Source organism: Camelina sativa, chromosome 16, assembly GCF_030686135.1.
Source record: "Camelina sativa cultivar CO46 ecotype springtype chromosome 16, ASM3068613v1".
NCBI classification, from domain to species: domain Eukaryota; kingdom Viridiplantae; phylum Streptophyta; class Magnoliopsida; order Brassicales; family Brassicaceae; genus Camelina; species Camelina sativa.
In genome coordinates this window covers 8309281-8331262 of record NC_141895.1, presented here as the reverse complement: position 1 = coordinate 8331262, position 21982 = coordinate 8309281, and the positions used below count along the sequence as shown (strand labels likewise).

Genomic DNA, 21982 nt, shown 5'->3' with positions numbered 1-21982 from the left:
TCAGTTTTGGTATTACAAAATCAAATAATGCATTTTTACCAGATTTTTTTTAAAAAACATGATAATTAAACAGTCGCAAAACAATCACCAAAACGTAAACAAAACAGTACCCAAACAGTCGCAAATGAGTAACCATATCAGTCGCTAAATCGTTGCAATTCAGTCGCAACTTTAGCGACTGTTTGGCGAGAGAAGAGCGACCCCAATTATCAGTCTCCAATTACTAGCTCCATAGCGACTTTTTAGCGACTGATTTTTTTAGCGACGCACTGTTTAGCGACTACGTTTGTCAGTCGCCAATCAGTCGTGACTAAGTAGTTAGCGACTGTATAGTGACTGTTTTTGCAGTCGGTAAATCCATGTTTTCTTGAGTGATCAAATTATAACAATTAATACAACTCATATTTCTTTTGACAAGAACACATTGATTTCTTCTTCTTTCTATCGTCCAATTTTAGTATTGTATTTTTTTTTAGCCAAAAACGATGGTAGTAGCGGCGAAGGTCTTAGCGGATTCGTCGGGAAGATTAACTCAAGTATTCGTAGCTCTCATATCGGCCTCTCGACAAAGCCGCCTCCTGGACTTCCTGGACTTCCTGATCCTAGAAAGGAAGAACCGTCGTAGATTCGGTGTAGGAATGGGGAATTAATCGGTTGTGGTGCTTTTAGGAGGGTTTACATGGGAATGAACCTTGATTCCGACGAGCTTCTTGTAAGTGTCGTTTGCGATTTCTTCTTCTTTTCTAATTGGATTTGTAATTTAGATTTTAATTGTTTTGTAATTTGCAGCTCTCATATGATGTTGTTGTCGAATATTGCAAGTTACAATATTGTAGTATTGCAAGTTAAATTCATAGAAGAAACAACAATAACGAGGGTGAGGAGGAAGGAGAAGAAGAACTGTAGAGGTGTATGCGTCAATGTATATATCTCCTCTTTGATTCTGGGTAAGTGAATCTTTAATCATTTTTCTCCAGATTCAGATCGACTTTAATTGATTAGTGTAAAATTTTGAATTTAAAAATTCATGTGCTTTGTGTTCTCAAAGAGGTAATGCTAACGAAGCAGCTTACCTAAATAATTTTTGCTTCTCCAAAATGTATTTGAAGTGAGGATAGATGATGAACCTTTGAGATTTGAGATTTGTTTTTTTAAATGAGTTGCTTGATTTTCAAACTCTTTGTGTAATCTCGAATTCTCCAATCAAAATTCCATTTAGTTGTTCATTTTTCAGATCTCAAGTGGGAATAAGAGATTATTATGGATCACAAATGAAATCTAAATTAATTTTCTTTATTGTTGACTAGCCAACTTCTGGATTTTGTTTTTGTGGAGTTAGTTTTTTGTTGTTGCATATATGCCAGTGTGAGGTCAATGCATTTTTATGAGATTGAATTCCTTTTTTGCTACTCCTTGGGTCTGGATTTGGTTTGGCAGATGTTGAGTTTCTTTATACGGAACATTAATTTCTACTTGTTGCAGCAATATAATCTTATGAACTTATTTTTCATCCACATGCTTTGATTACAACAAGAAGTGTATTTAGGTGAAAGGATCTACATAACTGTCTTTACATATGGGGGAAGATACAAAGACAACCGTATATCCAACAGCAAACAGCACTTGTTTTCTTGAAAAGCCAACAGAGGCTATGGCTGGAAAAAAGAGAAGGAGAATTATGGAGGTAAGGAAACACAAGAAATAAAAGATGAGGATATGTCTGTACCAAAGAAAATGGAGATAGATACTAAGATAAAAAAGATGATCAAAAAGCTGTGACAAAAGATATAGAGTCAGAGGTTAAGACAAGTGGAGACAATGCTGAGAATGAAAAAGTTGTGACGGAAGATAACGAGTAAGAGGTGAACTTGTGATTGTACACGTCGCCTGGTCCGGATAAGTCGCCTGGTCCGGATGATAAGCCGCCTGGTCCGGATGGGTACATGTCGGAGTTCTATAAGTCCACTTGGGAGATTTTGGGAGCAGAGTTTGTCATCGCGGTTCGGTCTTTTTTTGCTAAAGGATTCCTACCTAAGGGTGTTAACTCAACCATATTGGCTCTGATTCCTAAGAAAGTGTCTGCTCAGGTGATGCAAGATTACCGTCCCATTTCTTGTTGCAATGTGCTTTATATAGTTATCTCCAAAATCATTGCAAATAGGCTGAAAAGGGTGTTGCCAAAGTTTGTGTCTAGTAACCAGTCTGCTTTTGTGAAAGATCGGTTATTGATTGAGAATGTGTTGCTGGCAACGGAGATAGTAAATGACTACCATAAGACCTCGATCTCTGGGTGATGTGCCATTAAGATTGACATTTCTAAGGCTTTTGATTCTGTTCAATGGTCCTTCTTGTCCAAGGTTCTTATGGCTATGCAGTTCCCTCCTATGTTTATTCAGTGGATAATGTTATGTGTCACTACTGCCTCTTTTTCTATTCAAGTAAATGGAGAGCTAGCTGGATTCTTTTGTAGTTCTCGGGGTCTACGTCAGGGTTGTTCCTTGTCTCCATATCTGTTTGTTATTTGTATAGACGTGCTCTCCAAACTGTTGGACAAAGCGGCTGCAGATCACTCGTATGGGTACCATCCCCGATGTCGAAATCTTAGACTCACGCATTTAAGCTTTGCTGATGATCTAATGCTACTCTCTGATGGTAAGCTACGGTCGATAGAGGGGATCACCGCGGTTTTTGAACATTTTGCAAAGATATCAGGCTTAACTATAAGTATGGAAAAATCCACTCTTTATCTGGCGGGTGATGTGGCTCAACGGTTGGATACTGTTCAGTTTCCCTTTGAGGTTGGTTCTCTGCCAATCCGTTATTTGGGTCTTCCGTTGGTCACCAAATGTTTAACTATTGCCGACTGTTTGCCGTTACTGGAACAGATTAGAAAGCGTATTGGATCATGGACGGCTCGCTATCTTTCATTTGTTGGTCGGTTTAATTTGATCTCCTCGGTACTGTGGAGTGTGTGCAATTTTTGGATGGCTGCTTATAGTTTGCTGCGTGAATGTCTTGATGAGATTAACTCTCTCTGTTCTGCGTTTCTGTGGTCGGGGACATAGATGAATACAAGGAAAGCGAAGGTTGCTTGGGTGTTTATTTGTAAACCAAAGGCAGAGGGTGGCTTAGGGGTGAGATCTCTTCAAGAGGCTAATCTTGTTTAAATCTCATCTGGAGGTTAGTCTCTCATGGCGACTCCCTTTAGGTAAAATGGGTCCATATGAATCTGTTGAAACAAGAGTTGTTCTGGTCGGTGAAGAGCTCTACTACGTTGGGTTCTTGGGTATGGACAAAGCTTCTTAAGCATCGGGATTTAGCTAAATCTTTTTGTAAGGTGGACGTGGGTAATGGAGAACAAACCTCTTTCTGGTTTGATAACTGGTCGGGGTTAGGCGTACTTGATGAGGTAGTGGGAGGTAATGGTGTTCTTGATCTAGGGATTGCTAAGCAAAGTACGGTAGCCGAAGCATGGACTCATCGTCGTCGGCAACGACGTCACCGAGTATATGTGTTTAATAAGATTGAAGAGGCATTGCATCTGCACTGGTAGAACTGCCAACCGCAGGCAAATCGATTGTTATGGAGAGGTAAGAATGATGTTTTCCGTCCCAGGTTTTCCACTCGGGACACATGGAATCACATTCGCACAACCTCAAGTACGGTGTCATGGCATAGAGGGGTTTGGTTTGGTCATGCTACGCCAAAGTTTGCGTTTTGTGTGTGGTTGGCAGCTCTTGATAGGATCTCGACGGGAGTTCGTATGGTGGCGTGGAATGGGAGTGCTGTGGGGGTGTGTGGTTTTTGTCAGCTTACCATGGAAACGAGGGATCATCTGTTCTTCTCCTGTCCTTTTGTATCCTTGGTGTGGTCGGATCTGGCTAAGGGTCTGCTCAAAACACGGTTTTCAACGGACTGGTCTACAATATTTGCTTATATCTCCAATCCGCAACTTCCATTGGGTGAGGGTTTCCTTATCCGCTACGTCTTTCAAGCAGTTATCTACGCCATTTGGAGGGAGAGGAATGGTCGAAGGCATGGGGAGAAGTCGCAGAGTGCCCCTACTCTTATTGCATGGATTGACCGTCAAGTTCGGGATCAGCTACTCTCTATAGGCCTAATGGGGGATAAGCGATATGAGGAGACTTTCCAGATGTGGCTTCAAACTCGACTCTAGGCTATGATTTGTGTTCTCTCTTAATCAATTGTTATCCTCTAAAAGTGTTGCACTAGTTGTAAAACAATATATTTTCTTTTGAATATAATTTAACATTAAATTCAAAAAAAGACTTGTGATTGTAGGCAAGACTTATCGTTTGGAAGAAGAGATGTTATAGTTTTACAAATACTAAAAATGCAGACTAAAAGACCACATTGTTAAGAACACTTTTATCTTTGTTCAAAAAGCTTCACCATGGAGCAAGAATAATAAAGATGTTTCTTTGATGAAGAGATTGAAACTAGGAACCCATAGGTCAAACTATTTTCTTCATTTTTATTTACTCGTAGTTTTGATGTTACATCATGAACATTTTTATTTACTCGTAAATTTGATTAAGTATAACTTTGATGTGATTACGAATATGCGATAGAGGTGGATATTGAAATATTTTTTTGGTTTGATTTGAGGCGGATTTTGTTTGAGGAAATTTCATTATGAAATTTCAGTATGGTTTTAGCTTTTTGGGAACTAGAGTTTTTTAATATATAAATATTATCTTTTTCGATTAATGTTGACAAATTAGTTTTTTGAAGGTAAAAAATATTGAGAAATGATAATCAATCAACAGAGGCATTGACTTCTTTTTTTGTTATTATTATAAACAACATACAAAAATAATCTTAAAAATAATTAAAATAAAAACAAAATAAAAAACAATCCTGCGGCGTAGCGCTGGTACTATCCTAGTCCGTATAAAATACATTAAAAAATGTATCATGATGAGGTATAGTATATCAAATGATCATATTGATGGTCATCTATCTCTCGTGTTGTAAATGCATATGTTTCTGATGGTTGTTTATTTCCTCAAAAATCTAACATTTTAAAATATGAGCTAAGCAAATAAACTCTCTTTGCTTATATTCTAGACATGAGTTTACAAGCCTACATGAGTGGTTTGAAGAAATGCACAAAATTATATGGACTAACCTAGGGGTGAGCAGAATTACAGAACCGAATTGTTTTTTACGAAGTCAAACCAAAATTGACAAAAACCGAAATGCACAATGTTATATACGAACGTGAAAATGGTAAATTTCAACCCGTACTATTTCAAAAGTGTAAATTCCTACCCAAACAACAGAACCGTGTGTTTTTCAACCTAAACTCTCACTTAATTCAAATTTACTACCTAGACTTCTAATCGTTACCCATATTCCTTTGTTGATTCAAACAGCGTTAGTCAACCGTTAAATGTTTTGATCAAACCAAAATTCATAACCAAACCAAAATTCATAACCGTTACTGCACTAGACGATTCTTTTTAACCAAACCAAAATTCATAAAAATGTTAATCTTTCCACTAAATTTTAATCCTATTCTGCCCTGAATGAATTTTCTTCCTAAAATTCGAAAAACCTAAAACCCTAATAACCGAACCAATTCCGAACCAATTCCGAACCGAATGTCTCCCTAACCGGAAGAAAATGGGTGACGTTTGGCATAAAATATAATGTAAAGAGGAATTTAGAAAACTTGACTAAAAAGGAGGACTTGCTTTTGTAAATTCTAAATACTTGTCTGCACTCTTTCGTTTCTGCAGATTGCAGAATTTGGGGGTAATTGCTCCGATGCTTTCTTCTTCATAACAACTCTTTATCACAGACCTGAAGAAGCTTTCTCCCTCGCCGTTTCTCTTCGTAGTGAATCCAAAAACCAACGGTTATGCGCCAGTTCTGGTTAATTTATTCTGGGATCGAACCGTCGGCTAGAGATCTTGAAACAGATCATTGAACAACACACGAAAACCCGATTGAGCTAAATGGAATCCGAATCTGTCGCAGCGTCGTCTCCAAGTTCTGATGCAACTACGTCTCATTTTGTACGCCTTTTATTGGATGATTCTGGTTTTTGAATAATGAGATAAGAATTTGAGGGTTTAGTTCAATTTCCCCGATGCTGAAGTTGTTGTTTCCTTATTTGAATCATACTACCAAATACAAATGTTGCTTTGCTTCTCTTTGGTTAGTGGCTAATTTGGGTGTGATCGTACAGTCATGTTGCTTTTTTTGTTTTTTTTTGTTGTGATTGTGCAGCCTAGTGTATCTGTACTATTAGATGCTCTTGAGCAGTCTGCAACTACACCCAGGATTGCAAATGGTCTTTCACAGAGGCTGTTACGTTCGTTACAGCTTTCAAATGAAAACAGACTTTCTTTTAAGGCATTGAATGGAGCTTGTCGTGTGCTCAGATTGGCTTGTAATCAAGCTAGGGAAAGTAGGAAGCCGGTCTCTTTAGTAGAAAGTAGTGACAGTGGAGTTGTAGTTGATTCACCTGTTAAGAAGTCTGATTCAACAAGTCATACGGAGGATTGTTGGTTTGAGTGCGTGGAATCATGTGTGGGGATTTTCACAGAGTTTTTCTCGTCGGCAGATGATGCAAAAGTTTATGTTTTGCGTAGCTCTGTTTGTGTTGATTGTCTTTTTGAGCTATTTTGGGAAAAAGCCGTAAGAAACAATGTGATGAAACTTATTATTGATCTCATGAAGGTATCTCTTTTTCGAATAAGTACTTATAAGTAGTCTTTACTATACTTCTGTTGATCTTTTAGCTTGTTGAGGAGAATGAAATGGATTTTTTTTTATCCACATTTTCAGATCAGGCCTTCGTGTGACGAAGACAAAAGCGCAAAATCACAAGTGTGTTCCAAATATCTAGAAACTTTCACTCAAGTGAAGGAAAGAGAAAATGATTTTGTTGACTTATCTGTTGATCTATTGGCGGGTATGAGGGATTTGATCAAGACTAATTCGAGGGTAGGACTCTATGTTTGTTATATAATGCTTGTAATGTCTGTTTGGCGTCAGCTACTCCTACTGTAGATCCTTCTCTTTATTTTGTGCTTCCTCTAAATTTTCTCCTCTATTGTTTTGCCAATCCAGTATTACCAAGCCCTGTTCCGTGAGGGGGAGTGTTTCTTACACATTGTCTCTCTATTAAATGGTAATCTTGATGAAGCAAATGGAGAGAAGTTGGTTTTAAATGTCCTTCAAACTCTAACTTCCCTGCTTGCGAATAATGATACGTCAAAGGTGATTCTTCTTTTCCTTTGCTCTTCGCTACAGTAATGATCACTTAATATTGGCTTGTTCACTTATCACCTCTGGATGAGAAAAAAACATGGGATTCGTGGAAGAAGTAACTTTTTGTAGCATATTTAGCGACATAAAATTTGTTTCTTTAAAGTTTCTGCTCACTGTGTTACCAAAATAAGAATATCGCTTCTCTCCCCATGATTCATATAGATAAGGCTGATGACATGTCAATATTATTGTGAAAGAAATCTTGGAAGTGTCATCTCAGATAGTAAATTAGCAGAACGAAAGACACATGAACTTTTATTGTTTTGGAAGACTTTCTGAGCTAAGTTTGAATCTAAAGGTCTCTTGCACTGGTATAATTAGTTTTTGCAACTGCTTCCTTGTGCCCTTCAGTTTGCATTTAAAGCCCTTGCGGGCAAGGGTTATCAGACACTGCAAAGCTTATTGTTGGATTTCTTTCAATGGAAACCTACCCAAAGGCTCTTAGACGCATTACTTGATATGCTTGTTGATGGAAAATTTGACGATAAAGGCAGTGCTCTTATAAAGGTGATGTAGTTTCCTTTATTTATCAGTTAATGATTTATCCTTTAATTTTCTTGTAATAACTAGTTCACTGGGGCTAACTCTATTTTCCTGTGTTCATGTTTAATTTGTTCTTCCTATCCAGAATGAAGATGTTATCATACTTTACTTAAATGTACTTCAGAAGGTTGGTTCAATTCTCGTTACTTAGATTTGCCTTTTCCATATTTTGGTTTTGGGATATATCCTTACTGTGGAGGTGTATGATATGGCAGAGCAGCGAGTCTTTGCAGTGTTATGGGCTAAATTTGTTTCAGCAACTCCTTAGGGATTCCATATCGAATCGTGCTTCATGTGTTCGGGCGGGAATGCTTCACCTGCTTCTTGATTGGTTTTCTCTGGAAAATGATGATAGTGTAATCTTGAAAATAACACAGCTAACTCAGACAATTGGTGGCCACAGTATTTCTGGGAAGGATATACGTAAGATATTTGCACTTCTTCGGAGTGAAAGAGTGGGGAATCAACAGAGATACCGCTCACTTTTATTGGCTTGTTTGTTGTCAATGCTGAATGAGAAAGGACCAACAGGCTTTTTTGACATGAACGGGGTTGATTCTGTAAGTCTTTGTCCCACTTGAGAAAGTTTTCATACTTAAAATATATGTGCTATCGTACTGCTACAACTAGTTGAGATAAAGTATAAGCTCATCAGTTATTTAAAGCTGCTTTTGCATACTGATTAATTTACACTGCCGTAACTGTATCAAACATGCCTCAAATTTAAATGGTAAATGTTTAGACATAGTGGCGGCTTTGTAGAGGTGGAAAGTATTTGCATTTTTGATTCCAAGAAATGGTGGTACTCTATTGGAGATATTGATGCTAATGTGTTACACTTTTCTTGGTGAGTAGAGAAATTCTGACAATTTTTTTATACTTAATTCTTACCTTTTTTGTAAATTATTTTTACATTCGCAGGGGATTGTAATCAGAACACCCGTTCAGTGGCCTGCAAATAAGGGGTTTTCCTTTTGCTGTTGGCTTAGGGTAGAAAGCTTTCCTGGAGATGGCAAAATGGGTATCTTCAGTTTTATGTCAAAAAATGGAAAGGGTTGCTTTGCTGCTATTGGGAAGGATGGGCTATCGTATGTTGTAAGACACTTTTTTGAGGGTTTATTTTTTTTTTTTTTTTTCATTCTTTAAATTTACTTACACCTCTCCTAACACAATTTTCTCTGTTTTTTTTTTTTTTCAGTCTCTGAATCTGAAACGGCTATGTGTAAATGTGCATACCAACTTGGTCTGTAAAAAATGGCATTTTATTTGTGTATCTCATAGTATTGGAAGAGCATTTTGGGGTGGAAGCCTCTTGAGGTGTTATGTTGATGGGGATCTTGTGTCATCTGAAAGATGCAGGTGATTCCACATAGGTTTTTTCTAGTACTTTTTAAGGGCTTGTTGTAATATCCATAAAATTATTGACAAGTCAGATTGTGTAATGCTTGGTTGCTTTATTTTTTCTATTTACAATAGTTGATTCCGTTATCTTATGTTTCAGCTATCCCAAAGTTACTGATGTACTTACCAGCTGCTTAATTGGTACAAGAATCACCTTGCCACAAATCCAAGATAACGATGGCCTGGAATCGATCCGAGATGTTTTCCCGTTTTTTGGCCAAATTGGACCTGTTTACTTGTTTAATGATTCCTTGTCTTCCGAGCAAGTTCAGGCCATTTATTCGCTAGGACCAAGCTATATGTATGCATTCTTGGAGAATGAGATGACTGGTCCCTTTTCTGATAATCCATTTCCGAGTGGTATTCTTGATGGAAAAGATGGGCTTGCATCTAAGGTTTCCTTTGGACTGAATGCACAGGTCATCCACCCTTTTAAGCAATTATTTGCTATCATTTATGCCAATCTTTAATAACAACTTTCTTTTAACCAAACAAAATTTCCTCCTTTTAGGCGAGCGATGGTAGGAGATTGTTTAATGTGTCTCGGGTGTCAGATCATTTACAAGAAAGGCTCGCATTTGAGGCCGATATTATGGTTGGTACTCAGCTATGCTCGCGGCGCTTGCTCCAGCAGATTATTTACTGTGTCGGAGGGATATCTGTTTTCTTTCCTTTGATTACACAATCTGATAGATGTGAAAGTGAAGCATTTAAAGAGGAAAATTCAGCTATGCCGACAAAAGAGCGTATGATAGCTGAAGTTATTGAACTTATTGCGTCTGTCTTGGATGAAAATCCAGCAAATCAGCAACAGATGCATCTTCTCTCTGGATTCCCCATACTAGGATTTTTGTTACAGTCTATTCAACCGAAGCAGCTCAATCTAGAGACGCTTTCATCCTTGACACACCTATTCAACGTTATTTCAAGTTCTGGTATGTGCTATGATTGCCTCGTACTAATGCTTCAATTCATGTACTATATATTGCAGTCGTTTTTTTACATGAAGTGGAAACGTTTTTCTAATTTTGGTTTGTTTTAGATTTTTTTTTTTCCTCCAATGGTTGGAATCATATACTGTTTTCTGTAGCTAGTATATTTAGTCGGATTCTTGCCTTGTTTCGTCTGTTAATTCAGTATTTAAAGTTGTTTGTAGATCACGGGGCTGGTTCTTTAAGTTTCTTTTTATTTTATTTTTGTCTATCCAGGGTTTGCTGAGCAGCTTGTGGAGGATGCGATATCTAGCATTTTCCTGAATCCTCACATTTGGCTCCATGCGGCCTATAATGTGCAGCGTGAACTTTACATGTTTCTCATCCAACAGCTAGATAATGATCCACGACTTCTGGGAAGCCTTTGTCGACTCCCAAGAGTTATTGACATAGTATGGAACTTTTACTGGGAATCTGAAAAATACCTTAAAGGAAGCAAAACTCTTATGCATCCAGCTCGGACTATTACAGAAAGACCAAGTAAAGATGAAATTCATAAAATTCGTCTCCTTTTGCTGAGACTAGGTGAAATGAGTCTGAGGCATGTCATCCACTGTAAAAATACAGTTTCTTTCGCCTCTATATTTTTACCCTTTATGTAGCTAGCTTCAAATACATAATAGGATATTTTTTGAAACTTGTACTTAAGTCCATGCATTCAGTTTTATTCAAAAATGTCCTCTGTTTTCCAGGCAGAATATCTCATCAGGGGACGTGAAAGCTTTGACAGCATTTTTTGAGACATGCCAAGATGTAGCATGTATCGAAGATGTTCTGCATATGATTATCCGTGCCATTTCACAAACATCAATCCTTGTTTCTTTTCTTGAACAAGTCAATCTTATCGGTGGATGTCACATTTTTGTCAATCTTCTTCAGAGGTAACTTTTTGTTATGTTACCCAGCTTTTTCCCTCTATATTATGAGACAAACACAATTTCAGTCACATACTTTAACATTTTGTGTTTGACAGGGATTACGAGCCTATAAGGTTACTCGGCTTGCAGTTCCTTGGAAGGCTTCTTTATGATATTCCTTCCGAGAAAAAAGGACCTAAGTTTTTCAATCTTGCTGTTGGAAGAACTAAGTCTCTATCACAAGGCCATAAGAAAATTGGTTCTAGAACGCAACCAATTTTTTTGGCCATGTCTGATAGGTTGTTTCAATATCCTCAGACAGATAACTTGCGTGCGACCTTGTTTGATGTGCTTCTTGGGGGGGCCAGCCCAAAGCAGGTATCAGCTAAAGAATGCAAATAATTTGTTCTCAACTTTCCAGAAAATTTAGTTGGAAGATCATTTTTAGTTTCTTTTTCTTCTTGTAGGTTTTGCAGAAACACAACCAGGTTGATAAGCTGAAAGGCAAACCAAGCAGCTCTCACTTTTTTCTTCCACAAGTTTTTGTTTTTATTTTCGAATTCCTGTCCGGCTGCAAGGATGGATTAGCAAGAATGAAAATAATCAGTGACATACTCGATCTTCTAGATTCAAATCCTATGAATGTTGAAGCTTTGATGGTATAGACACATATGGCTGTAATTTTTAGTTATGCAAGTGATAAAATGGCAATTTAAAATACAAAATCTTATGTGTAGGAATTTGGATGGAGTGCATGGTTATTAGCGTCTGTGAAACTTGATGTGATAAAAGACTACAGATCTGAGTTGATTAATCATGATGACTTGGCATTAAATGAGCAACATTTTGTCAGAGGTCTCTTTTGTGTTGTTCTCTGCCACTATATTTTATCTGTGAAGGGAGGTTGGCAGCAGCTAGAGGAAACTGTGAATTTCATACTCTTGCAGAGTGAGCATGTAAGTTAATCAAACCCTTTTTTTCCTTAAATCTTAGAACAAATTTGTTGTTATTCTGTGCTTATTCTATTTCATCACAGAATGATGCCCCATACCGGTCTTTTCTCCGCGATCTCTATGAGGACTTGATTCAGCGTTTGGTGGAACTCTCATCTGAAGATAATATCTTCCTTTCGCACCCATGTCGCGACAATGTACTGTATCTCTTGCGGCTCGTTGATGAGATGCTTGTCCGTGAATTTGGCAGTAGGCTCCTGGTATGACCTACCTATTCTTGGTTTTTCATTTTTGTCATGCAGTTGATTGTTGAACTAAATTGTACTAAATCCATGTTGACACGCTGCAAAATCTTGTAAAACTCGCTTCTTGTCCTACATGTTGCTTGAGATTTATGGAGTTTTTGGTTGCGTTTTTTACGTTTCCAAGGATTGTTAACTAGCTTGATATTTAGATCTTTTGGTGTCTTTTCCATTCATTCATTATATGTACTTGCTATGAACAAGTTAGTCAGGGTGGTGAAGCTATTAGTTAAATTATTTAGTGAGACATCTTGGATTAACAAAAGTTACTTGACGCTCTCTAAACTCAAATAACTTCATTGTATTTAAGGTCAATGCTAATAAGTGGTTTGATCCAGTTTCCTGTTGTTAAGAAAATCATATATGTGCTTTCCTTTACATAATGTTAAATGTTTTCTTCCAGTTTCCAGCAGTTAGCACTGAATTTTCAGAGGATTTATTACAACTTGGAAATCGTGAAGACCACAGTTTGGGGCTAGACGAAAATTTTCAACGATTTTTGACGGAAGAAACCTCTAGGTATGTTCTTTATGGATTTCATTTAACTGCATCATTAGTTTCGTGCCATTTACACTTTTGTTACAAAGTTCTCATAAGAAAGTATTGTATAAGGAGTTGATTAGCTGTATTTAAGTATAAATTGTTAGAAGACATGTAATCATCTCCAGTGTGGATAGCATAGTATACATTATGAGTACATTGTATGGGTAGCATAACTTTCAGTCCATGATATTTTTGTAGAGAAACATAACTGGCCTTCCAATAAAAAATATGACACGTGAGTTTGGGTAAATGTGGCTAGTGTTTTCTATGTGATATAAAGCATATTACTTGGTTTCTTTCTTCGATTCTCTTAGTATATTTCACTTGTTCTAAAATATATATGAGAAGCTGCTTTAACAGATAATACACCATCTATATTACTTTTCTTTTACGATATAGTACAACATTCCAGTATATTGATTAGAAAAAGAAAAAGCTTTTCAGTGACTGATTAGTAATATTTGCTGTTTCATTGTCTTGCTTGCTAGTTTTGGTTATGATGTAATTTATCATTCATTTTCCAGAAACACAGAAAGTCAGCAGTCTTGCACCACAGTAACTGAACTTATGACCAATAAAAGATGGTGGAATTTGTATGACAATTTGTGGAGAATAATATGTGATATTAATGGAAGGGGTCCGGTAAAGATATCTCCCAAATCTTCGGCTACTGGTCCCTCTATTGGCCAAAGAGCAAGAGGTTTAGTAGAATCATTGAATGTTCCAGCTGCTGAAATGGCCGCAGTTGTTGTGTCAGGAGGGATTGGCAGTGCATTGTTGAGTGGAAAAATGAACAAAACCGTTGATAAAGCCATGCTCCTAAGGGGGGAGAAATGCCCGCGAATCGTGTTTAGGCTCGTCACCCTTTATCTGTGCATGTCTTCGCTGGAAAAAGCCACTAGATGTGTACAGCAGGTGACCTCACTCTTGCCTGCCTTTTTAGCTGCTGATGATGAACAAAGCAAGAGCAGATTGCATCTCTTTATTGGGTGTTTGCTGTATGTGAGACACCAGTATGGAAAGTTAGATGACGGGGCTCGTTTTCATGTCATATCACACCTGATACGTGAAACTGTTAGTTGCGGAAAGTCCATCCTTGCCACCAGTGGTATGATTAAGGATGACAGCTCTGATTCTGGGGGAATCTTCAAAGAAATGGGCTCGATCCAGAATCTTATACACAAAGACCGTGTGCTTGCGGCAATCACTGATGAAACAACATACATGAAAACATTGATATCTGATCGTACTCGTCAAGTGCAAACCCTTTCTGAAAGAAATAATGAAACATCGTCTTTAGAAAGCAACAGCAGGAAAGCTTTTGATGATGAGCTGGAAAACTTATTAAAAACTGTTCTTACATGGGATGAAAATAGACGAGTTGCAGTGCAATTAAGCCATGAAGAGCAACAGCAAAATGTTACTGAGAAATGGATTCACATGCTGCGATCTTTGATGGATGAGAGAGGTCCTTGGTCTGCAACACCTTTTCCTAATAGCATTTTAAACCACTGGAAACTCGACAGAACAGAAGATTCTTGGAGGCGTAGACCAAAACTGAGACGAAATTATCATTTTGACGAAAGGCTGTGTCATCCACCTTCTACTTCCACCGCCACTGAAAATGAGACTTTAAACGTTATTAATGAAAGCAAGTCTGGTGTAATACATATACCTGAACAGATGAAGCGATTTTTACTAAAAGGCATTCGCAGGATAACTGATGATGGTGGCTCAGAATCCTGTGAGAACGACAGCAGTCAAAGTGAGCAGAGTTTCATGGATACTTCTGCAGATATCCAGTTCTCGGAGCTTGTGAGAACCAGCAGTGGCCTCAAGGATGTCGTACAAGATAAAGTGGATGCATCCTCTCTAGAAGTTGATACCAGCGAGGTACATATTTCACAGATTTTGAAGAAGTAGACAATAAAGTGGTTATGTATAACATGCTTTCGCTTTTATTTCTCAGGTTTTGACATCAGTTCCTTGTGTTCTTATAACTCCGAAGAGGAAACTGGCTGGTTGGTTGGCAGTTATGAAAAATGTTTTGCATTTCTCTGGGGAGTTTTTGGTGGAAGGAACTGGTGGATCAGCTGTCTTCAAGAACTTTAGCACTACAAAGGGTAGTGATGTAACAAAGGCTGACAATAAACAGAACCTTGTCAAATGGTCTTCACCTTATGATAGTGAGACATTCCTAGATTTGGAATCAGGAAACAACAATAAGAAACCATTAAAAAAAGTTAAGCGCCACAGAAGATGGAAAATAGGGAAGGTAAAAAACACTAAACTAATTTGGAAATTCATGCATCTTTTCAGCATATTAGATAACGTTTGATGGTCATGCTGCTGATAGGTGAAAGGTGTTCATTCGACGCGGTATTTGCTTCAATACACAGCTCTGGAGATTTTCTTCCAGGAATCTGTACCCCCAGTCTTTCTAAATTTTGCGTCGCAAAAGAATGCAAAGGAGGTCGGGATGTTAATTGTTTCTACCAGGAACGACTTCCTGTTCCCGAAGAATGTTGCTAGGGATAGGACTGCAATTATTTCGTTTGTCGACAGACGTGTAGCTATGGAGATGGCAGAAACAGCCAGAGACAGATGGAGAAGGAGAGAGATTACAAACTTTGAATACTTGATGATTCTCAATACCCTTGCAGGCAGATCTTATAATGATTTGACTCAGTATCCTGTTTTCCCTTGGGTAGTGGCTGACTACTCATCAGAGACTCTTGATTTTAGCAAAGCGTCTACCTTTCGTGATCTTTCTAAACCGGTTGGAGCTTTAGATACAAGAAGGTTTGAGGTTAGTATAAAGCAACGACATGAATTTAGTTTCTGAGATTAGTGGCATGAAATGTATTACAATATGACTTTTTTTTTTGACAGATTTTTGAGGACAGATATCACAGCTTCTCTGACCCTGATATACCCAGGTACACTGCAGGCATTTTTTCTGTATTGAAGAGATACTTTCCCCCCTCGGCACCTTAGTAATTTTTGTTTATGAACTTAATGCAGTTTCTATTACGGATCCCATTATTCAAGTATGGGAAGTGTGTTGTATTACCTTTTGAGGTTAGAGCCGTTTACATCCCTTCATCGTAGTCTACAGGTATTTGTTTCCCACTTTGACCAATAGCAGATTTCTGGAGTATTATAGGCAATTCTGTTTTGAAATAAATTATGAAAAATGGTGAATACAAATGTATCCACTAAATAGTTCCGTCCGTGGCCAGGGTGGTAAATTTGATCACGCAGATCGTCTTTTCCAAAGTGTTGAGGGGTCCTTTCGGAATTGCTTGTCCAATACAAGCGATGTAAAAGAATTGATCCCTGAGTTCTTCTACATGCCTGAATTTCTGGTGAATTCTAACTCTTACCATCTTGGAGTGAAACAAGATGGTGAACCTCTTGGAGATGTTTGTCTACCTCCATGGGCTAAGGTATGCTTCTCACACATAGGATTTACACGGTAGTTTGTAGTTGAGCGCTGAATTAGTTTGATGTTTGGTGCGAAAACTGAATATGGCACTACATATGAATCGAGTAATTTATTAATGTTTGCTACCCAATCTTGAAATATGGTAAACATGTTCAATGAGACGTTTTTGGTCCTTTAAAAAGGATAACACCTATAGGATAATTATTATTTGGAGACAATAGCAATGTTCAGTAACAAGCTAAAATTAGAACTTTATTTTGGTGGTGTTTGGGCGGCGTTAAGGAATCGTAGTGACGGGGTTGGATTCCAGAAATCCTGAATGTACCTCCAATCAATTGTTGCATTCTTCTGTTGTTTTATCTCCATGAGAACTTAGGTACGGATTAAATATGCAGGGTTCTCCAGAGATGTTCATTGCTCGTAATAGAGAAGCCCTAGAGAGCGAGTATGTTAGTTCTCATCTCCATGATTGGATTGACTTGATATTTGGACACAAACAGCGTGGCAAACCAGCTGTGGAGGTACTCCTGATTAATTTTCGAAAACTACCTTATTTCTTGCCAGCTGTGATAGTTCATATTTCACAAGCATTTTTTTTCTTTTTTTGTTTACATGGTATTGAAGCTTCCCGAATTGTTCTTACTAAATAAAAACTTGAATTGCAGGCAGCAAATATCTTTTACTACCTTACATATGAAGGTGCTGTCGACCCCGAAAATATGGAAGATGAATTGCAAATATCAGCAATAGAAGATCAGATAGCTAATTTTGGTCAAACTCCCATCCAAATTTTCCGGAAGAAACATCCAAGAAGAGGGCCACCTATTCCAATTGCACATCCGTTGTCCTTTGCGCCTGCTTCCATTAATTTGACTTCTATTCTTCCCGCTACAACTCATCCCCCATCAGCAGTTCTATATGTTGGTGTAGTGGATTCAAATATAGTTCTCGTTAACCAAGGTCTAACTTTGTCAGTCAAGATTTGGTTGACAACTCAACTACATTCTGGCGGAAATTTTACTTTTTCTAGCGCTCAGGTATGTTCAGTATCATCCTTTTGGACTCTTTCAGTTCGATATTCTTTAATTCACTTCAGTTGAGGCCTCGGTATTGCAGGATCCATTCTTTGGAGTTGGTTCTGATGTTCTCTCTCCCCGTAACATTGGAAGTCCCCTAGCAGACAATGTTGAACTCGGATCACAGTGCTTTGCCGCAATGCATGCACCACTGGAAAATTTTCTGGTTTCATGTGGAAACTGGGAGAACAGTTTTCACGTCATATCCTTGTCTGATGGACGGGTAGTCCAGAGCATCCGACATCATAAAGATGTCGTAAGTTGTGTTGCAGGTATGCTCTTTGTTCTCTGCTTCTTTTGCCTGGTTGAAGATACTGCTGCTTTCTTAGAAATGAATAAATGATCACATAGATGAGCTTCTAGCCAATATTAGATTTCTAGAATAGGATGTTGTTAATAATGCTCGAGAAATGTTCCAATATGAAATTATGTGAAGAATAATAAGAGTTGGATTCAGCCAGTTCCACAACCTAGGTGCTTTAACTTGTTTATTAAAATAGGGTTCTCGTTAACCAGGTCTACATATATCATGTTTTGTAATTCCCCAAGCCACTGATGCGTTACTGAATATATCGTGATGCTGCAGTGACTGCTGATTCGAGTATCCTTGCAACTGGTAGCTATGACACGACTGTGATGGTGTGGGACGTTATCCGCATGAGAACACCTGAAAAGAGGGTCAGAAATACGCAGGCAGACGTAATGCGGAAAGATATTGTCCTCGCCGATGCTCCTTCTCATATTCTTTGTGGTCATGATGATATCATAACCTGCCTATACGTCAGCACTGATCTTGATATAGTCATTAGTGGGTCAAAAGATGGAACATGTGTATTCCACACATTGCGGGAAGGAAGATACATAAGATCTTTAAAACATCCTTCAGGCAGTGCAGTGTCGAAGATTGCTGCATCGCACCATGGACGAATTGTTTTGTACGGTGATGATGATCTTAGTCTGCACCTCTACTCCATTAACGGAAAACATCTGGCTAGCTCGGAGTCAAATGGACGAATCAACTGTCTTGAACTTAGTAAATGTGGAGAGTTCTTGGTCAGTGCCGGTGACCAAGGACAAATAGTTGTCCGGTCTATGAACACACTTGAAGTAGTAAGAAGGTATAATGGAGCGGGAAAAATAATCACTTCTCTAACTGTAACTCAGGAAGAGTGTTTCTTAGCAGGGACAAAAGATGGAGCCCTTCTTGTTTATTCTATCGAGAATCCTCAACATCGGAAACCGAGCCCAATCTGGAGCACAAAATCCTGATTCTATCTTGTGTATGTAAATTTATGTCCGATTAATCCATTGGTTAAGTAATGGGGTTCTCGATTTTGGGCTAATCTTGTGTTCTGCAGAGAGGACATGACAATTTTCACTGCCTTGTAAATGTGCAATATATCTCATCTTAAGCAGTTAAGATGCATAGACAATAGAGAGATGTTAATTGATGTAACAATACTATACTAGACAATAGAGATGTGGTTGAAGAGGTCATACGATTAGTATACAATACTCCAGGTTTAAATCGAGAATTTCCCATTGTCAATGAATGACTCAATGTAGCTATGATGAATCTCCGTGGTATAGATTAATGCAAATGAGGCTCTGACCGAAACATATACCAATCCAATATTCCATCACTACCCCTTGCGAGTCTAATCGAACCTATTTTACTTTCTTTATTTGACAAAAAAACATCAAAGCAATTTGGAAAATTTGCAAGAATGACTAAGAAAAAAAACAAAATTAAATAACTAATTACTCTAACTACAGATCTAATATATCCTCTGTATAATATATACTATATTAACCCTATTATATCCATCTCTACCACCATTATATCCACCTTATCACCACCAACCACCCTCCCTCTACTTCCTAAAACCACTTCCTACCACCATCACACCACCTCCAGCTGTCTGACCACTGCCGGACAATTACCGGAACACCGCTGGAGTATTGCCGGACCACCGCTGGAATACCACCGGACCACCGCCGGAATACCGCCGGACCACCGCCGGAGTACCACCAAAGTATACCGTAACACCGCCAGACCACCGCCGGACTGTCGACGGACCACCGCCTGGCCACCGTCCACCACCACCGCCGTCTACCCCTATCCACCACTACCCTTAATCCATAAAACCCAAAATAGTAATTTACCCTACGCTTACTCCTAGTTTGTTTTTTTAATAGATGGCTAAATTATTTGTTAGTTTTTCTTTTTTTGGCTACTCAGCAAATTTGCCCAACCAATTTTACTAGGTACCTAGACTGCACAACTCTACGAGGCTAATAGTCAAAGAAAAATACTTACGTTTATTTTTTGTGGTGTACCTTTTTTTTTCGTTCACCTCCACCTTTTCAACCAAAATCTTCTATACATTATTTTATTAAAAAAAACAAAATTATTTGTGGAAAAAAAAATCAAAATTATATTAAAAACAAAAAAAAAATAAGTAAACAAATTCTGTATATTTTTAATTAAGGGAGATTAAAAATTGGCTTGATTTAGATTTTACAATTAAAACGAAATTATATGCCGGTTGAGTTTACAAATAAGTGGTTAAGGTTTAGATTTTACAATTAAACCGAAATTGTATGTCGGTTTGGGTTTACAAATGAGATAGTTAGGGTTTACATTTTACAATTAGAACGAAATTATATGTCGGTTTAGGTTTACAAATGAGATGGTTAGAGTTTAAATTTTACAATTCAAATAAAATTATATGTCGGTTTAGATTGACAAGTGAGATGGTTATAGTTTAGATTTTACAATTAGAATAAAATTATATATCGGTAGGGGTTTATAAAGAGCGGTTTGAGTTTTTAATTTTATAATAATATATACTGATTTTTTTAAACATGTCATATTCTCATTAGTTAACATAAGGAGGGGTTCATCTTAGGGTGAACCAAGAATTGTTCATAATCAAATAAATTGATCGGACGTTTTTCTGGTTGACTCTCATATTGAAGAGATATTGTGGATTGTCATGCTAGTAGCCAAACTCTATTGTTTAATCTAACCTCCTCACTAAACATAACGAACAAGTTATCCTAAAAAACCGTATCTACGCATTTTGCACCGGAACCTTCTTTTTTGTATGATCCAAAAAAACAAAAATAAACACAATAAGTCGCCCAAAATCGTTCACCGATAGAGTCTACTCTATCTGGATCAAAAAATATTTTACCTGATAGCGGAAGATTGAAGAAACGGTTTAAGAGTAATTAAATATCGGTTAACTCTCGGTTTGATATGGTTAACAGAAAATCGAAAGTTTTTAAATTAAAAATTAAATAATTAATTAGATAATCGGAGTAAAATTGGAATTTTTATTTTGTTGAAAAATCGTGGGTATGAAAATAGCAACACTATGTATCTTGGATTTTAAATAACACGTTTTATTAGTTGATCTATTTTTATTCCAATCCAAAATAATTGGGTATTAAACGTACAAATAAAATAACTTTGGATTTTTTTTTGGCATTTTTCCCTTTGTTTTAGGTAGGACAGTTTTAGTTTTCACTTAACATAATAAAACCGAATAATTTATTAGATACTACAATAGTTAATACAAAGATAGTAAACAAAACACAAATATATATTATATATGTATTATTTTTGTTAAAGAAAAACGAGTTTCGTACCTATAAGTACTGTATTACTTAACATAAAAACCAGAATATTCCGCAGTTGTCTCGAGGCTGGACGTATTCCTCATGCGCAAATTCGTTTTCGTTGCAGATTTTCTTACAAGCATTCTCACATAGAGGAAGAGTTGCCTTTTTAGAAACATTCATACATTGGTTTGGGACACAATGCTTAACACACACATCCTTCGTATTTGCATGTGTTGAAACCATCATCGTAAATAAAACTACAATCATCAAAACACTGCATATATTTTTCATTGTCGCCATTGTGTGAAAATCAATATGAGTTTTGCGAGTGTTCAAGCCATATTAAATTTTGTTTGTGTTATATAGCAAACAAATTTGTAACAGGATGATTGTGTTGGGTTGGCCTTCTGTGGCTTATATTAGCAAAAGTAGTAAGATAATTATTTTTAAATTTTTTGTTAATTAGTTGGTTTGTCTATTCTTTTTGGACGTCTAAAAATGGTCCATCGCCTACCATTTCTTGTTATATATAATTAAGTTACTTTTTCTGTTGATTTGGCCATCCAAACAATAACTAATCAATTTAGCAAAATAAAAACAATAACTAATCATTCATTTTGTAAATTTTAGCTATGGTTTTTTTTTTCCTGGTCGACATGAAGTCTGATATGCTGCGAATTTTGATTCTGCTACTTCTGTTCAGTAATATTCAATACCCAAAGGCGCAAGGCAAAATCATTTGTCTTGAGAACTATGCGAGACGAGGCAGAGAATGACATAAAATAACAAACAAATCTAATACATTATAACTTTGTAGTTTGTAACTTTGTATATATAATTAACATGTTTATTGCATATGAAGAAATTAAACTCAGTTGTCAGTGCATTAACATCGGTTAGAGTGGTATAATATTACGGAAAATACGAAGACA

The 21982-nt window shown here is 37.3% G+C and overlaps 3 protein-coding genes across 9 annotated transcripts; 2 read left to right on the top strand and 1 right to left on the bottom strand.

Annotated features, from left to right (window-relative positions):
• The first annotated feature begins 1576 nt into the window (after positions 1-1576).
• On the top strand, positions 1577-5906 carry LOC104753502 (uncharacterized). Its single transcript, XM_087492562.1, has 7 exons — positions 1577-1684; positions 1902-2258; positions 2358-2957; positions 3066-3134; positions 3209-3549; positions 3616-4090; positions 5766-5906. Exons 1-7 carry the CDS (start codon positions 1577-1579, stop codon positions 5904-5906), a joined length of 2091 nt encoding a protein of 696 aa, XP_087348688.1.
• On the top strand, positions 5701-18917 carry LOC104753501 (BEACH domain-containing protein B). 7 transcript variants are annotated; one of them, XM_087492002.1, is made up of 28 exons: positions 5701-6044; positions 6259-6711; positions 6820-6978; positions 7105-7254; positions 7657-7812; positions 7934-7975; positions 8064-8408; positions 8770-8943; positions 9047-9207; positions 9350-9668; positions 9761-10184; positions 10458-10782; positions 10934-11122; positions 11215-11476; positions 11566-11757; positions 11836-12054; positions 12135-12311; positions 12757-12872; positions 13421-14789; positions 14866-15171; positions 15253-15705; positions 15789-15835; positions 15921-16014; positions 16139-16345; positions 16740-16865; positions 17010-17381; positions 17461-17692; positions 18007-18917. In XM_087492002.1, the coding sequence occupies exons 1-28, from the start codon at positions 5985-5987 to the stop codon at positions 18687-18689; spliced, it is 7812 nt and encodes a 2603-aa protein (XP_087348128.1). In that variant the 5' UTR covers positions 5701-5984; the 3' UTR covers positions 18690-18917. The 7 variants fall into 7 exon arrangements, with proteins under 7 accessions (XP_087348128.1, XP_087348129.1, XP_087348131.1 ...); XM_087492003.1 differs by having other exon boundaries at positions 10458-10786; positions 10938-11122; XM_087492005.1 differs by having other exon boundaries at positions 5764-6044; positions 8069-8408.
• Positions 18918-20959: 2042 nt separating this feature from the next.
• Positions 20960-21358, bottom strand: LOC104753500 (uncharacterized). Its single transcript, XM_019238164.2, has one exon. It carries the CDS (start codon positions 21348-21350, stop codon positions 21096-21098), a length of 255 nt encoding a protein of 84 aa, XP_019093709.1. The 5' UTR covers positions 21351-21358; the 3' UTR covers positions 20960-21095.
• Between the last annotated feature and the right edge of the window lie 624 nt (positions 21359-21982).

Excerpts from the sequence above, each read along its gene's own strand:
- LOC104753502 (XM_087492562.1), top strand. The coding sequence starts at position 1,577 with ATGGGGGAAGATACAAAGACAACCGTATATCCAACAGCAAACAGCACT. Across the intron at positions 1,685-1,901 it reads AGAGAAGGAGAATTATGGAG|TCGCCTGGTCCGGATGATAA; the intron begins GTAAGGAAACAC and ends GGTCCGGATAAG. Across the intron at positions 3,550-3,615 it reads GAGGCATTGCATCTGCACTG|GTTTTCCACTCGGGACACAT; the intron begins GTAGAACTGCCA and ends TTTCCGTCCCAG.
- LOC104753501 (XM_087492002.1), top strand. The coding sequence starts at position 5,985 with ATGGAATCCGAATCTGTCGCAGCGTCGTCTCCAAGTTCTGATGCAACT. Across the intron at positions 8,409-8,769 it reads ACATGAACGGGGTTGATTCT|GGGATTGTAATCAGAACACC; the intron begins GTAAGTCTTTGT and ends TTACATTCGCAG. Across the intron at positions 16,346-16,739 it reads GTCTACCTCCATGGGCTAAG|GGTTCTCCAGAGATGTTCAT; the intron begins GTATGCTTCTCA and ends TTAAATATGCAG.
- LOC104753500 (XM_019238164.2), bottom strand. The coding sequence starts at position 21,350 with ATGGCGACAATGAAAAATATATGCAGTGTTTTGATGATTGTAGTTTTA.